The 17,186-nt window shown below is 46.0% G+C and overlaps 1 protein-coding gene across 2 annotated transcripts; it reads left to right on the forward strand.

Moving 5' to 3' along the window:
* Nucleotides 1-697: 697 nt before the first annotated feature.
* On the forward strand, nucleotides 698-16,149 carry vegfab (vascular endothelial growth factor Ab). 2 transcript variants are annotated; one of them, XM_012826747.3, is made up of 8 exons: nucleotides 698-1,773; nucleotides 3,325-3,367; nucleotides 6,700-6,896; nucleotides 7,303-7,379; nucleotides 7,795-7,827; nucleotides 10,283-10,354; nucleotides 12,144-12,296; nucleotides 14,464-16,149. In XM_012826747.3, the coding sequence occupies exons 1-8, from the start codon at nucleotides 1,708-1,710 to the stop codon at nucleotides 14,483-14,485; spliced, it is 663 nt and encodes a 220-aa protein (XP_012682201.1). In that variant the 5' UTR covers nucleotides 698-1,707; the 3' UTR covers nucleotides 14,486-16,149. The 2 variants fall into 2 exon arrangements, with proteins under 2 accessions (XP_012682201.1, XP_031437483.1); XM_031581623.2 differs by lacking the exon at nucleotides 10,283-10,354 and having other exon boundaries at nucleotides 701-1,773.
* The last annotated feature ends 1,037 nt before the right edge of the window (nucleotides 16,150-17,186 follow it).

The following is a 17,186-nucleotide window of genomic DNA, read 5'->3' on the forward strand; positions in this document are numbered from 1 at the left end:
ATCCAGAAAGCCACACATTTGTCCTAATATTTTGCATATGATTATAGACGCTATCTGAGTCTGACACTTGGCCCTCTATGTCGCGTGGATGGATCTTGGTGTAAAGGCTTCATATCCTTTACAAAATATTAGGTTCATGACATCAACTCCGGAAGGCAAAGTCAAACACAGAGCTCCTCGAGACATGACCACGTCCTCTCCGGTGTCTCTATGGAGACGGATTGCTGTCTCACACATTTGGATTGGCCGGCTGAAACGAGGATTTTCCATGACAACGCTGCTCCGCGCCAGCTGGAGTAGGCGCAGCTCACATGTCCAGCGCGCGCCAGGCGAACCGGCTGATTCTGCACGCACACACACTCCCACACCTGTACGTGGCGGTGGACACGGACACGCACACCCGGGGTATCACGCCGTGCTTTCACACTCTACGCTTCCACTTTCCGGAGTTGCTGGCCGGAGAGGCCGTCATGTGATGGAGCCGGTATTCCGGTTTAATTCGCGCACACAGGCAGCTTTGACCCGCGCTGATATTTATAATCCAATGATGTGTGAAGTATAAAACCACAAGACTAGCTGGCGCTAAAAAGGAGCGCAGGTCAAACGCACCGACAGGCAGAAATATCTAATTACCACAAAGCCCATTCAGGTTTGCAGCGCAGTCGCTTTACTCTAATTTTCCTGAGCTGGGGCACTGCTGACTACTGCATGATGTGAAAAGAAACAGACGCCTCTCGCTTAGTAGATACTAAAGGTGGCCTTCGCATGAATGAAAAGATGTTTTAACTACGATCACACTTTGGGATAAATTGAATTATTTCCCAACGCAGCTTTACCAATCTGCGTTTTTTGCTGTTTGTCACCTTGACAACCCACCACAAAGGGACATGCGAACACTGAAGTCGGCCCTCACGCGGTACCGTGGGGCTTATCTCTGTTGTCAAGGTCTGGCATCCACCCGAGGAGTCGTTAATACACCGAATTTTCGTAACGTCCCGCCCCTCTGGTCCTGTTGCCCAATAGAAATCCCCGCTATAGTTTCAATATCTCCGTACGCTCGTCAGCTCTACAGTGTCAACGCTGACGGCGGAACGGACACCTCTCGCGCCCAGGGGGTAATGTGTCAGACAGTGACGCCGCCGAGGCACGAGAAAGAAGTGAGACACGGAGCTTTTAACAGGAAGCGGAATTGAGTGCAGGCCCATGACGGAGGGAACTTTGACGGACCGCAGCGGCTGACTTTTCAAGATTTCCCGGACTGATTCCGGTTGGAACTCACCAGAGGGAATTAAAAGTTGTTTTGCTTTCCCCACCACCTTTCTCCTGCACGTTCAACCCCTAACCGCGCGCTTGGAGAGGGGTGGCACGACCATGGAATTCTTTCTGTGATGTGGATTCTTGCAGAAGCAGCGGAGGCAAACCTCTGTTTACTACAGAACAATGTGAGAAGATATGCGTCCTGGCTACTTATGTTTTTGGATATCCTCAAGATTATTGGCAACAGCTGAACGCAGGATCTCTCAGTGGCCCGGCCGCCCCGGAGCACACCAGCATGGGCTCTGAGCCGCTGTAGCGGAGAGAGACCCCCCCCCCCCCTTCCCCCGAGGAACTTCTCACAGCGGCAACCCTTGAAGGCATCTGTGCTCCTGCGCTGGCGACCAGCAGTGTCGCCATATGGGGTTTTAAACCTGCTCTTTTCTCTAAATCATGAACTTTGCTGGCATCCTGATGCGGTTCCTTTTCGTGACGTTCGTGTGTTTGTCAGCTATAAAGGTAATGTGCTTGTGTGTGTGTGAGAGAGAGAGAGAGAGAGAGAGAGAGAGAGAGTGAGAGTGTGTGTGTGTGTTTGTGTGGACAAAGCTGTGGCACCGTTTTGGATCAGTATGCTGCTAAGTGAACTGGAGTGTCGTTAATGTATTGCTTGTCCTTGTCGCTCTCCTACGAGGTCATTGCTTGCACCTTAAAAAACTCAAACTCTGGCGCTGTCTGTACTGGCCACAGTCAGTCGCGACTGATCCGGGTCGGCTGGACCAAGATGTCAGTGCTGTGCACGCCTGCGTTGCGCACTGTTCTTTTAACCCAAGTGAAAGTGCGAGCGTTTGTGGTAAATGTCCCAAAGTTCAGAGTCCGAGGACGGAACGACGCGGGCCTGCTCGGAACCGCCTCCGTGAGATCATTACGCGTTAAAGGTACAGGGGCATTTTCCATTAACCGGCTGATTAATATAGGCCTAACCTCGAGCTATGTAGGGAACAAGTCGTTACGTTTTACATTCTCGAACGTTCACAGTAAGAAATAAGAGAAAATGTAACGTGCAATAACATCACAACACAGCAGTTCACATCAAGCTGAGTATTGCTGTTAAAGTAAAAAAGAAACCTAAATATTACTATAAGCCTACGGAGCTTTGACTGGACACAGGTTGATTTTGGTCATCATTTCACTGAGCTGTCAAATAGAGTTCACAGAGGTTAAGACTTAGCTGACAGAATAGTTTCCAGAGCTTTAACCCCGTGCAAGAAGCATGTTTGAGGAAATGAGACGGAGGAGAGTTGTCTGCCGCCACGCGAACCCAAGAGCCTAACGGGAAAAGTGGTGAACTCTTGGGGAACCAGTAAACTCGTCACCCGATCAGCGGCGGCCATAGTCAACCCGTGCGTGTGCGCAGAGCATCTGAATGAGTAGAGCTTTACAAAACACCCTCAATGAGCGCGGGAAAGACTGTTAAAAGTGAGTCTAGGGCATGGATCTGCCAGTGGGTGAACTGCAGTCTTCACAGCGCAGCGGCTGCCAGTTCTCTTGGTCTCCGCTGGTAGTTGTGCGAACGAGCGGGCAATGTGGTTTGGCAGAAGTCCCACGCGGGTCGCGTGTATTTTGGCATGACAGCTGGGCTCGTGGCGACGTGACTAAGTTTGGCACGCGGGAAGTCGTTAAGGGCGGATCAGACCACCGGCTAAGCTGCCAGCGGCTGCCGCGAGACACTTGGAAGAAGTAAATGGTGGTCTTGCGCTGCCGAGCGGCTGCACCTGTGCAACACGCCCCCTCCCCCGTAGTCCGATGCAGTTTGGATAACGGACTTGTTCACGAAATGAAAAATAAAGATTAAAAACCGCCTCTTTCACTTGGCAGGCTCATAGGGCGCACGTGTCTCCACTACCCATGTTCTGGCCTTCCAGAGCTCCGAGATGTCTGGTCTTTGACTGACATTTTGTAGCGCAAGTGTTTTTGTTATTGGGATGTTTATCCATCTGTAATGTGTTTACCGGTTGTTTATGCCTGTGTTTTGTTTATGTTTACCTGCCGGTTGTTTCTGGTATCCCACAGACTGCCCACATCCCTGAGGAGGAGGGACAGCGCGCGCATGAAGGTGTGTGGTGCTCTTGTCTCAAGACTACTCCTAGAGCTCCATCTAGTGGGGTACTAACAAACATGCTGTCTGCCTCTCCCTCTGTGTTTGTGTGTGTTTGTGTCTCTCTCTCTCTCTCTCTTTATCACACACACACACACACACACAAACAAACACACACACTGGAGTGTAGACTGAATACTTTTATGTGGATGCACTCCTGCATGTATGTGTACATGTAACAAATGTATGTGGATGTGGATGTGTTTGAGTGTGTGTGTCTTTGTGTTTGTGTGTGTGTGTTTGTGTGTGTGTTTGTGTGTGCACGGGATGAGGAATGAGTGTGCTGTGAAGACTTCTGCCTCTTTGCACAGCAAGTTTCACAACTCCTTAGAGATTTCCGCTAAGATATCCAGCCAGACAACTTTAACCCACACTCTCTCTCTTACTCTTACACACACACACAGCCAATCAACTTTAGGGAAGAGGGGAAGAGAGGAATCAGGAGATGGAGGGAGGGAGAACAGACAGAGCAGTAGATTGGAGAGATAGAATGTCTTGCTGGGTAGAGAGATGTCGTCTAGATGGACTCTTTGGTCAAGGTCCACTGCCTCACACACGCACACACACACACACACACACACACACACACACACACACACACACTCACTCACTTCGCTTTTTCACACATACACAAAAAGGCAAGCAGTCTAACACACACAGTTAAATTCAGATTCCAAAGCAGCTTAATCGGCATGACCATAATGCATACATACATACATTAACACACACACACACACACACACACACACACACACACACACACACACACACACACACACACACTGTATACATTAACACACCAGCACTGCCAGTCCAGGGTTTTTCCTGGGTCAAAATGGGTCTTCGGTGCTCAAAAAAAAAATTGCGCGCATAGCGCGCACAGTCTGTGTTACCATGTCACCTTATTAGCTTACATGTTACCATTTCATAAATAATGGAGGATATGCTTCAGGAAATCATTTTGCTTACACTTTAGATTCAAATAGATAGGCTAATAGATTGACAGTAGTCCAAGCCCCATGGTGCTATCATGTATGGTTCAAAGATTATCAAGGTTTACCTCTACATATGCAAACTACTGAAATGTATATCAATAAAATCTAGAACTAACCAGTGGTCAGAAATGTAACACACAAATTATGAAATTCAAGTTTATCTATTATTACTATTCATTTCTATTGTACAAACCTACATACCATTCTTTTTGTTTTTATTATTAAAACTGTCCACAAATATGTTTAATAGTGTGTTTAACTTCTATTGGCCCACCAATGGAGGCTGCGTTGGAAATCAAACTTTTGTCAGCATTTTGAGTGGACATTTCATTTGCATTTGTACAGGTGTATTCGTGCACGTCGGGCTGGCCCTCGCAGCGGAACGACAGTTTACAACCGCACCGGTTTATTTATCAATGATAATATTAATATTATTATATTCGAGATGCAACACAAATCTATCCGCTCTCCTCCGAACGAGCTGAGCTTTCATTGATAAACCAATGCGGTTGTCTGCCTCTTCCGAGGCCCCGCGGTCTACTGGTACTTGTTCAAACGGGTAGACAAATCAAATAATAGCCTACACCTGTGTATGTCCTCAACATAGCAGATATTTTAATACATTGAAAGCCATGAATACTGAAAATAGAATGTTATGCTCAAAATCAGCGCCGACTGATGAAGTCAGGATGCATACGCAAGTTGACTGATTGGCAGCTGGCCGCTCTGTCCATTCGCGCACCTCACAGTTGCGTATTGTTCAGACAAGAAGACACGCTTATCAACTCGATTACTATTGATCAAAACATAACGAGGTTTCGGCTGTAGCCTATACTTGAAACATACTATTGAGACCATATTCGCTTACATGCATTGCACGCGTGATGAATTGCCAATCATTGAACAGAGGCTGCTCCTAGCTTGCCAGTTTAGAGAAGACGTTGGTTTGAATTTGAGCAAGCAGCTAGCTAGCAGTTGCTGACATTATCTAGCTAGCTAGCAGTTGCCTACAATATCTTAAAAAAATACTTTGATAGTAGGCTTAGTATTTTATTTAAGCAGTGTGTTTGTGTACCTATATATCCTATGTGTGATGGTTAGAATATTAATGCCATATACAATAACTCACTTATGAGAGCTATCCAAAGACTGGTGGCTGCCTTAATGTACTGTATTTAGCAGTCAACCTCCCTTACTCTGTACGTTTAGATGCTTTACAGGTAGCTGTAAGCCATTAGATGCATGAGAAATAATTCATATCTATAAATAACAGCTCACCTTTATCTTTTTAACCAGATTTGTAAACAGGTCGCGATCAATATTTTGCAGTAGCTGCAATAGGCTACCTTGGTTAAATATCGAATTACGGTAGATGCATGCTAGCATTGCGCTAAATAATTAAGACAGCTAACATTAATTAGTGGTGTTAACATAAAGTCAGTTATTGTATATGGCATTAATATTATTCTAAAACACCTTCACTAGTTGTTTTAACCAGATTTGTAAGCAGGTTGAAAACAACATTTTTGAAGTAAAGTCCCTTGGTTTAAAACAGCTAAAAGCTAGCTACATTAAGTTGCTTGCTCAAATCTCAAATCCAAACCAACGTCTTCTCTAAACTGGCAAGCTTGGAGCAGCCTCTGTTCAATGATTGGCTCAGGGGGTGGGAGGTGGGATGCGCCCTTGAAGTCGACGGTGAGGGCTCAAAACACTATTAAGCTGAATTGCGCCATGAATGACAGCTTTTTTTTATTAATTTTTTTTATCGCAGACTTTTTTTTTTGCCTTAGGCGCTCGCGATTTGTTGTAGGCGCTCGGGAAAACGGCTTAGGCGCGCGTCCAAATTTTCTCTATGCAGGAAAAACCCTGCAGTCTGCTCTTTCCTTCTCTCACATTTACATTGATGTGTTCAGAGTGACTTTATCTGTAGATGTGATCCCAGGGATATTAACCTCTGACCTCTGCTTCTGCTTTCTATCCCTCTCTCTCTCCCTGTCTTCTACCCCTCATTCTCTCCCTCTCTACCTTGCCTTCAGTCTCACTCTCTCTCTCTCCCTGACTTCTACCCCTCATTTTCTCTCTCCCCCTTGCTTTCTATCCCTCTCTCCTTCTCCCCTGTCTTCTATCTCGCTCTTGCTCTCTCCCTTGCCTTCCATCCCTCTCTCTCTCTCTCTGGTCTCGCCATCTATGTCTGCCATTTACATGTAGGTTTCTATATTCAGAGTGACTTTCAGGTAGGGAAATGAAAATTACCCCATGACCTCATTATTTCCCCCCCCCCCCCTATCTTTCCAGTGCTGTCCTTCCTTGAGGTGTATAACCGGAGTGTGTGTCGTCCACGGGAGGTCCTGGTGGATGTGTTGGCGGAGTATCCGGACGAGGTGGAGTACCTGTTCATACCGTCCTGCGTTGCTCTGACCCGCTGCGCAGGATGCTGCCCGGACGAGGCGCTCGAGTGTACCCCCGTAGTCACACACAATGTCACACTCCAGGTTAGAACTGCTGTTCTTGTGTGTGTGTGTGTGTGTGTGTGTGTGTGTGTAGCTTGTCCTCTGTGTGTGTGAGTGTGTGTGTTTGTGCTTGTTTGTGTTTTTATGGCATTAGTTCTCATTGGTGTGTGTGAATGGTGGTAGCATTAGTGTGTGTGTATTCGTGCTTCTGTAGGGTTAAGGGGTATGGCATGCTGTTTAGGATGTATATGGCAGTTGTAGTTGGATGGTGTCAACAGCCTCTGATATTACGTGTTTCAGTGCTCTCAAGGTCACCATGCTTTTGTTCTTCGTAAATAGTTTTTGTTAAATTGTGTGGCGTGTGTGTGTTTGCGTTTGTGTGTGTGTGTGTGTGAGAGAGAGAGAGAGAGTTGCGTTTGAGTTTAAACTTGTACTGTTGTAATTGCAGGTAAAGAGAGTGAGGCCTCTTCGGCAGAAAACCAACAGCTACATGAGTTTTACTGAACACAGTATGTGTGAGTGCAGGTAAGACACACACACATACACACACACACAGCTACACACAAACAGCTAACAGTTGTGTTTCAGCAGACTGTTACACATATATTGTGAGACACTAGTAAGAATATTAGGTGTGTGTCTAACAGGCATCAGTGTCAGTGTACAGCAAGGTAACCTCCCCTCTTCCCATCCCATCCCCCTTTCTCTTTTCCCACTCCTATCTATCTCTCTCTCTATCTATCTATCCATCTATCTGCCTCTCTCTATCTCTCTATCTACCTCTATCTCTCTATCTCTCTCTCTCTCTCTATCTCTCTATCTATCTCTTTATCTCTCTTTCTATCTTTCTTTTCTCCTCTGTCCTCCTCCTCTCCTCTTTTTGCTCCCTCTTTCCTCTCCTCACCTCTTCTCTTATTCTCTCCTCCATCCATTTCGGCAGGCAAAAGATTGAGATGAAGGAGAAGGTGGAAAGGTAGGTTGTTTGTTTGTGTATGTGTTGGGGATTTGAAAGTAGAGCTATGAGGGATTGGTGGTAGGTTGTGTGTGTGTGTGTGTGTGTGTGTGTGTTTGGGGGTTTGAAAGTAGAGCTACAACTGATTGGTGGTAGGTGTGGTGTGGTAATGTTCTTTGGGATGGTGTGTGTGCATGCCTATATATGTCTGGGGATCTGACCGACTGCAAGACATACTCCATTAGGCAATATCCCAGACACACAGCTGTGTGTGTGTGTGTGTGTGTGTGTGTGTGTGTGTGTGTGTGTGTGTGTGTGTGTGTGTGTGTGTGTGTGTGTGTGTGTGTGTGTGTGTGTGTGTGTGTGTGTGTGTGTGTGTGAGAGTTTGATCTCAGGGGCTTTGGGGTTCTGGGTGTCAGACCACAAAGCCACAACTTTTGAAATGCTCAATTTGGCAATTCCTTCGACCTGTGTGTGTGTGTGTGTGTGTGTGTGTGTGTGTGTGTGTGTGTGTGTGTGTGTGTGTGTGTGTGTGTGTGTGTGTGTGTGTGTGTGTGTGTGTGTGTGTGTGTGTGTGTGTGTGTGTGTGTGTGTGTGTGTGTGTGTGTGCTTGTGTATTTCTTCTAGTATGTTAGAGTGAATACGAGGTCAGTGCCCTAGGCTGATAAGAGTGTCATTGAGGGTCTTTGTGTGTGTTTTGGAAGTGTTTATAGGCTCCTGGAATTTACAAGTTGTGTGTGTGTGTGTGTGTCCTGTTGTATACTCTTTGTTGGGGTGAATGAGAGGTCAGTGGCCTTCTGATAAGAGTGTTGATGAGGGTCTTTGTGAGTGTAAAGACATAAAGCTTGATGAGTCTCTAGGTTACTTGCCTCTCTCTACAGGTTGTTGAACTGACTGCTGTTCATAGAGAGAACGAGTGTGTGTGTGTGTGTGTGTGCGTGTGTGTGTGTGTGTGTGTGTGTGTGTGTGTGTGTGTGTGTGTGTGTGTGTGTGTATGTGTGTGTCTGCCTGAGAGTGAGAGGCTTTTGAACTCATGTTCTTCAGGTCATTAGTCTCTTCTGGTTCATGCATGACTACTCAGCACTTTTATACTCAACTCTTGATAAAGAGGTATATTTCATGGCAACACCATCATTCAGATCATGCCTAACAGCAAACTAATCTGGACCACATCAAATCCACATCCAATCCAGATCAAATCCACATAAAATCCACATCCAATCCAGATCAAATCCACTCCCAATCCACATCCAATCCAGATCAAATCCACATCAAATCCAGATCTGGTCCTGGGTCTGCTATCATGGACAGACAAAAGTGATTGAGAGTCAGTTTGCCATTGGTTGTTTACAGCACAATGCTTTACCCATGGACTAAGAGGAGTTTGTTCAGATGTGGACAAAGGGGGAGTTGATTCATTTAGTCAGATTATTCAGGGAGTTGATTCAGTCAATCAGATTTTTCAGGGGGTTGATTTATTCAGTCAGATTATTCAGGGTGTTGATTCATTGAGTCAGATTATTCAGGGAGTTGATTCATTCAGTCAGATTATTCAGGGAGTTGATTTATTCAGTCAGATTATTCAGAGAGTTGATTCATTCAGTCAGATTATTCAGGGAGTTGATTCATTCAGTCAGATTATTCAGAGAGTTGATTCATTCAGTCAGATTATTCAGGGAGTTGATTCAGTGAAGTGATTCTCTGACTTGACTCAGGAGGTGATTTATTAAGAGGGATTTAATTGTTCACTTGTGTTGAGGGTGTTGAGGTAGAGGGATTGATGGATCGATTGATAAATCTGTGTGAATGCTGGTCTGTTTCTCATACATGTCTCACTCGTGCACATTATTCTCTAGTTAAATGGCATCAGTTGTAACCCTCTCACTTCTGTCAGACCTAGGCATCGTGGGAGTTCACCCCCTTCGATCAACCAGCTGTGTACACTCATAATAATTGGCAGGCAATGCAGTCCCTGGATTGGTTGATTCAGATGGACCATATATGGATGTTATATTTAGCTGATTACAGTGGCAAAAGATACTGAGAGATCAGTTATACTCTTTGAAAGCATCTAGGGTGTTAAACAGCGTATTAAACAGTGTATAAACAGCGTGTTAAAGTTTCATGGAAAAGCACTGTACTGTAGTTTCACAACTCATCATGCACTGCCTGGCTTGTACAGAAGGGAGCTGGGATGAGTTTTACATCTATGTGCATCTCTGTGATTGGTTGTTAAATACTTACAGTCGTGGGTTTTGATTGGCTATCTCATCCAGTGGTTAATCCCTCTAGTGAGTTTCTGTTGTTGAGTTTATTGGTTGTCTGCTGTCATTGGTCAAATCCTGCAATACTGTGCTTTGATTGGTTGGCGCTGGCACTGGAAGATACTGGGATTGGTGGACTTCCTGTATTTCTTTTCCTCTCCACTCTTTGTCTTTCTGTGTATTTGTTTTTCTCTCTTCTCTCTTTGTTGCAGAAAACAGCGTCGGGGCAAAGGGAAAGGCCTAAAGCGAAAGAGAAAGAAAAAACAACAAGGAAAACAGGAAGCGTATGTGTCCCCAACCGACCCAGTCTTAGTCCCATACCAGGCCCTCAAAACACACACACACATACACCCTGGCTAACCCACACAATGGGCAAAGTTGACCAAAGTCGACCTGCGTATTGACTGACTCACTGATGAGCGGTAATTATGACAGTCATGTCTGTTGAAGACTCTTGGCACGTGAGACTAGAGTTGAGTTCATCAGCCACACAGTAGGAACTCATAGTCCCTGATGAATAGCAGACTGGGGACTGTTGCTGCTACACAGAAACGCGAGCTAGCGTGCTGCCTAGCTAATCTCCTCTTGTTTATTACAGTTGAAAATAGATATAATATTTGACAACTACTAGGAACTGAAAGTGCTCATCCCTAATGCTCACCATCACTAACACACACACACACACACACACACACACACACACACACACACACACACCACTGCCATCACTAATGCAGTTTCACCGTACCCCAAACCCCACTTGTCTCCAAGAACTGACCTGTTTGTGGTAATCATGGTAACCACATCACTGGAGTAACCCTTTCATCTGTGCTTCTTGTGTGTTTGGTAACCGTGGTAAAGCCTTACCTGTGCTCTCTGTCTGTGGGGGTAGCCATGATAACTCCTTAATCTATACAATTTGTGGAGTAACCATGGAAACCCCTCCGTCTGTGCTTCTGTGGAGTAACCATAGCAGCCGTATCGTCTTTGCTTTCTGTGTGTGGGGTAACCATGGTAACCATTTGTCCTCTGTGTCCATGGGATATCTGTGCTGACGCTACAGTGTGGAGTTTGTGCCGAGCGCTCGGTCTGGCTTGGCTGGGTGTGTGTGTGTGTGTCCGTGTGCACCTGTGTGAGATTGGTGCAGCAATGTGATTGATGTGATCATGTCAAGCTATTCTCTGACACTGACCATGTATCTGTGTATCAGCTTTGATTTCTGTGTAAAGGGTATGTGAGATGGGTGATGGGGAAGGAGGGGCATTGTGATCTGTGTGTGTATAAGGCTGGTGTTGTGATTACAAGTGTGTCTTAAAGCTTTGTGTGGCATACTCACAAACACATGCAATGCTACATCCATATCTAGATAATAGAAGACGACATTTTGAATCTATCTCTGTCTCATACCCAATCACTTCATTTGATTCCTCCTGTCTGTCTCTCTCCCTTTAGTTCCTCCCATCTCTCTCTCCCTTTAGTTCCCTCCTGTCTATCTATCTCCCTGTAGTTCCCCCGGTCTGTCTCACAACTTCTCTGTTTGTTTCTATATCCCTCTCCTCTCACCTTCTGTTTTCCTCTTTTTCTGTTTTTTAATTTCTATATCCCTCTCTCTCCCCTTCTCTTTCTCTCTCTCTCTCCTTCCATCTCTGTCCCCCTTTCTTTCTCTATCTCCCTTTCTTCCACTTTTTCCCCTCACATCTTTCTTTTTCCATCCCACCTTCTTTCTTACCATTTATCGTCGTCTCACTCTTTCTCTCCCTCCTCCCTCTCTCGCTCTCTTTCACACTGCCGTCCTTCCTCCATTTCTCCCCTGTCGCTCTCTCCTTCTCTTTCTCCATCCCTCCCTCTGTCTTTGTTTCCCACCATTTCTCTTCCTCACTCTCTCACTGTCTCTCCTTCCTTCTCCTCATCCCTCCCTCTATCCCTCCATCTCTCTTCATCTCCCCTTCTTCCCTGCCTCTCCCTCTCTTTCTCGTTTGTTTTTTTGCATGTAAGAAAGTAAAGCAATGGTTTAATAATGGAGTGTTATCTCTCTCTCTCTCTCTCTCTCTCTCTCTCTCTCTCTCTCTGCAGCTCTACCCCAGTGTGTGAGCCCTGCTGCAGTGGCTGCTCGGAGCGAAGGCGCCGTCTGTTTGTTCAGGACCCGCAGACCTGCCACTGCTCCTGCAAGAACACAGAGGCCGACTGCTGGGCCAGACGCCTGGAGCTTAACGAGAGGACCTGCAGGTGTGTGTGTGTGTGTGTGTGTGTGTGTGTGTGTGTGTGTGTGTGTGTGTGTGTGTGTGTGTGTGTGTGTGAGAGAGAGAGAGATAGAGGGAAGGAAAGGGGGAACAGGGTTTATATGTGAGAGAGGACAGGTTGGGTATGCTACAGACAGCAGAGTAATTCCCAGCCAGGTTCAGCAAGTGCACCAGGTTCAGTCTGAACACATTCTGAGCCGTCACACCCCACGGATCAGGGCTTCCTCCAGTGCCCAGACCTGAGGGGGGTGTGTGTGTGTGTGTGTGTGTGTGTGTGTGCGTGTGTGCGTGTGTGTGCGTGTGTGTGCGTGTGTGTGTGTGGGTGAGCGAGTGAGAGAGAGAGGGTGAGCGAGTGAGAGAGAGAGAAAGAGACAGAGAGAGAGAGTGAGAGTACTGTGTTGTGTGCATGTGTATGAGAGAGTGACTGTGTGTGTGTGTGTGTGTGTGTGTGTGTGTGTGTGTGTGTGTGTGTGTGTGTGTGTGTGTGTGTGTGTGTATGTGTGTGTGCATGTGTGTGTAACAGAGAAGATTAGCAGTAAGCAGTGAGGGCAGGAGAGGCTGCGCTTAAACACACGCCGCGCCAGCAGCATTCCGCACAGGTCAAAGCGTCCACCAGCAGCCAGCACCGACTGCCTCTGACCTCCGACCTCTGTAGAATTAAAACCCTCCACATTCTCAAAAGTGTAAACAAAAAAGAAACCGCCATCCTGGGGTTTTGGGATGCAGAAATAACCTGTGTAACCTCAGACTGTGTACCGCAATCTGTGCACAGTCACACACACACACACACACACACACACACGGACGGTATACAGACTTCCTCCACAAACTACAGAAATAGAGAGGACGAGGCCCCCCCGAAGGTATTAGCTGGGCAAACACCACAGCTGTCCAGATTCAGTCCTGAGGGGCCCGTGAGAACCCAACCTAGCGTAGCCCCTTGCCACACACCCCCCCCCCACCCCCCCCCCCCCCACACACACACACACACACACACACCCACAAGGTTTGGAAATACATCCACCCCCTAGACTGTGTAAGTGTGTTTGGTCGGGGGAGGCAGGGGGTGGGGGGGTCTAACCTACCTACCACTTGTCCATAAACACAAGGTTTGGCAGTGCCCATATCCACTCTCCCTACCTATATACAGTGTGTGTGTGTGTGTGTGTGTGTGTGTGTGTGTGTGTGTGTGTGTGTGTGTGTGTGTGTGTGTGTGTGTGTGTGCGCGCGTGTGTGTGAACTCAGCGCTGTCCCTCATTACACCCCCAAACCCCCATACAAAAGGTTTGGCAGTTCCCATATCCACTCTCTACCTACCAATACACAGTGTGTGTGTGTGTATGTGTGTGAAATCAGCCCTGCCCCTCATCACACCATTCACCTTTGGTCTAGTAGACCGGTGCGGCAGCCATACTTGGCCGCCTCTCAGTGTCAGACTCCTCAGCTGCCAAGCATGGCACTGGACAGGAAGCAGAAAGCTGGTCCACGCTTTAAAAGTGTGACCCACCTCATGCTGCCCCCCAAGCCTCCCCGTCTGTACCCTACGTCTGTACCCTCCGTCCTTGGCTGTCAGTCCATCTCTGACCAGTTCAGACAAATCAATTCAGACGGAACGTTTCAAACGAGGCAATTTAGACTAATAATTTCAGACGGATTGGTTCAGACGTCAGTGAAGACAAATCGGTTTAAACGAGTTGGTTCAGGCTGTCCAGTTCTCTCCGCTGTGAGAAGTTCACCATGATATCAGATGTCTCCCAGAAGTTTCTCTGACGGGAGAGTGTGACTGTTTTGTTGCTTGCAACAGAGCAATTTGTGTCTTGGCCAAGGCCCTTCTCTGTTACGGAGACTGAGAGGGTAATTGTCTGATTCTAAAAATGGCCCTTCTTGGCTTCCCACAACTCAATAATTGTACATTGTCTCATAGTAGAATCTGGGAACCTTATAAGGGTAATAAAACAGTCATATTCACTTTCATGTGTGGGTGAGAAAGAGGGGGCAGAGCAATATATATCTATTCTGTGTGTGTGTGAGAGAGAGAGAAAGAGAGAGACAGAGAGTAAGAAAGTAAGAAAGTATGTGAGAAAGACTGTGAGAAAGCAGCAGAGACACAAGTCTAATCTTTCCTTGTGTGTGTGTGTATGTGTGTTTTGCAGGTGTGATAAGCCACGGAGGTGAATGTGTGATGAAGTTGATGCAATGGACATTATCAGCCACATCACTGCCCATTCACCCTCACCTCTGAACTCTGAACTTGTGCCTGCCTGTGGAAGTGACCCCTCACACGGTGGAAAAGAGGAGAGGAGAAGAGAAAAGGAGGGGATTAAAGAAGTGAAAAAAAATTCAGAGCACAGAAGATGTTTTGCTGCTAAAAGGAGAGAAGAATCTATAAGCAGTGGACTGTGTGAGTGTGTGTGAGACTGTGTGTTTTGAGGAACTGTGTGTCGCTTCACTGGATGGTGCTGTGGATGCACAGCAGGTTAGAATGCCAGCCAGTCCTCATCGCTCAACCCCCCTTTATGATGTCACATCCTGTTATCATCACACCTCTGATGTCATGTCCTATTTCTTGAGTCAATGCTTTTGCCCTACCCCTTATGCATAGTTCATGAGGCACAAGAGGTCAAAATATACTTTGCAGGGGGAATCTTCAGAAAGTCTTCACAGACCTTTTGTAAGTGTGTGTGTTTGTGTGTATGTGTCTGTGTGTGTGTGAGTAAGTTTGTGCCTAAGAAACCACTTCATGTGGACCCTGCACAGATGGACCTGAGCTCATCCGTACTCTCCTTGGTTCTGTTGGACTTTGCAGGGTTCTGTTGGGTTCTCCTGGACTCTCCTGGCCCGACCTATTAAGTTATTGTGTGGCTGGTTTGTGTTTGTGTCTTAGGTTAGACACACCTGTACAGTCATATGCAGTATCGTCTGTAGTGTCATAGTCATATGATTATAGTACTCCTGTCTGTGTCCCACTGGATGGATCTTTTCAGTGCAGTATTACTATCAGACTGATCTGAGTTTTAACAAGTGTGTGTGTGGGTGAGGGTGTGTGTGTGTGTGTGTGTGTGTGTGTGTGTGTGTGTGTGTGTGTGTGTGTGTGTGTGTGTGTGTGTGTGTGCCAGAATCAAGCAGTCTTCCCAGAAATGAAGAGAAACATTCCTCTTAGCCCATCAGTTCTTGCAACAACAAATATTTCCTCGGAACCCAAGGGGACGAATAACGATTTTAACCAGTTTCAACAGCCCGTGTGTGTCTGTGTGTGTAAGAGAGAGAGTAAGTGTGTTTATGTGCGTGTATGTGTAAGTGAATATATATGTGAGTATAATCATGTACGTTTGTGAGAGACAGGGTGAATAAGCGTGTCTGAGAGAGAGAGAGAGAGAATGTTTGTGTATATTTGGGTGTGTTTGAAAGATACACATAGAGAGTCTGAGTATGTGTGTTTGAGAGTGTGAATGCCAATATATATGTATGAATGTGTGAGTGTTTTTGAATGTGTGTGTGTGTGTGTGTGAAAAGGAGAAAGAGAGAGAGTGAATATATACAGTATGTGAGTGTAAACATGCACATTTGTGAATGAGTGTGTGTGTGTGTATATAATAACTCCGTTGTGCCACCATTTCACCTGTCAGGCTTTTGGTCTTAGCTCGCTACCCATTATTGTATTTATTACTCTGTAAATAAACGTGTGTGTGTGTGTGTGTCTGTGTGTGTGTGTGTGTGTGTGTGTGTGTGTGTGTGTGTGTGTGCTCTCTGTAAATATGATTTACAAAAAAACTAACCGCCTGTGAAACTAATTTAGTAAAACATATTTATTTTCAAATGAATCTTCTGAGTCTCAACAAGTTCAGTGTGTCTGTGTATTGTGTCTGCATTTTAGTGTGTGTGTCTCTGTATTGTGTCTGCACACGATGTGTCCGTTCAGTTAGTGTATAAGAGAGTGTGTGTGTGTGTTTGTTTGAGTGCATGATTGATGATTTCCTGATCTACTGTGGTACTCAGCACTGACTGTGTGTGTCAAAGAGAGAGATTGATGTGTGTGTGTTCATATATTGTTATGAGTCTCCCATAAATGAGCTGATTTACAGAATGCAGCTTGGAAGGAATACAGTCACACAAGAAACCTACACTCTCTCATACTAACATAAACACACACACACACACAAACCAACAAACAAGTTTGTACTTACACATACACATGGACACACACACACACACTACTAATGGATCGCTTTGCCAGGTGAAGCCCATATCAGACTGTCAGAAAGGTCACACACACACCCATATAGTCATAGTTGGACGTGCATCTAGTCAGTCAACCCCACCCCTGGAGAACAATCTGTGTGTGTGTGTATACCTGGATCAGTGTGTGTGTGTACCAGGATCAGTGTGTGTGTGTGTGTGAACTTGGATCTGCGAGTGTGTTACCTGACACGTACAGCATTAGTAATATTTCTTACAGGTGAGATTACACACCGAGTCATCACATCTCTCTCTCACACTCACACTCAAGCACTTTGCCTTTAAAACACCATGACAGAGAAATACACTCTCTTAAAGACACATACACACTTACATAAACTCTATGTACTCCGACATACAAACCCATTACCCAGTTCCATTTGGGAATGCACACAAGCCGACACGCACACACACAAGTGCACACACGATTCTGGACACAATCGCATTTCAGTCCTGGGCAGAAGAAGGAGGAAAAATCACACTGATCCAGGTATTCTTTCCTCTTCTTGTTCTTGTTCTTCTTTTGTGATCTGACATTGCATCATGTTTGTGTGGGAGGTGTGTTTGCTTGTGGCTTGTATTGTGTAATCTCCTTGTGTGTGTCTGTTTGTGTGTGTCTGTATTCCCAAATGGATCATGC

This window comes from Clupea harengus, chromosome 15 (genome assembly GCF_900700415.2).
Source record: "Clupea harengus chromosome 15, Ch_v2.0.2, whole genome shotgun sequence".
Classification (NCBI taxonomy): domain Eukaryota; kingdom Metazoa; phylum Chordata; class Actinopteri; order Clupeiformes; family Clupeidae; genus Clupea; species Clupea harengus.

Excerpts from the sequence above, each read along its gene's own strand:
- vegfab (XM_012826747.3), top strand. The coding sequence starts at position 1,708 with ATGAACTTTGCTGGCATCCTGATGCGGTTCCTTTTCGTGACGTTCGTG. Across the intron at positions 1,774-3,324 it reads TGTGTTTGTCAGCTATAAAG|ACTGCCCACATCCCTGAGGA; the intron begins GTAATGTGCTTG and ends GGTATCCCACAG. Across the intron at positions 10,355-12,143 it reads CAACAAGGAAAACAGGAAGC|CTCTACCCCAGTGTGTGAGC; the intron begins GTATGTGTCCCC and ends CTCTCTCTGCAG.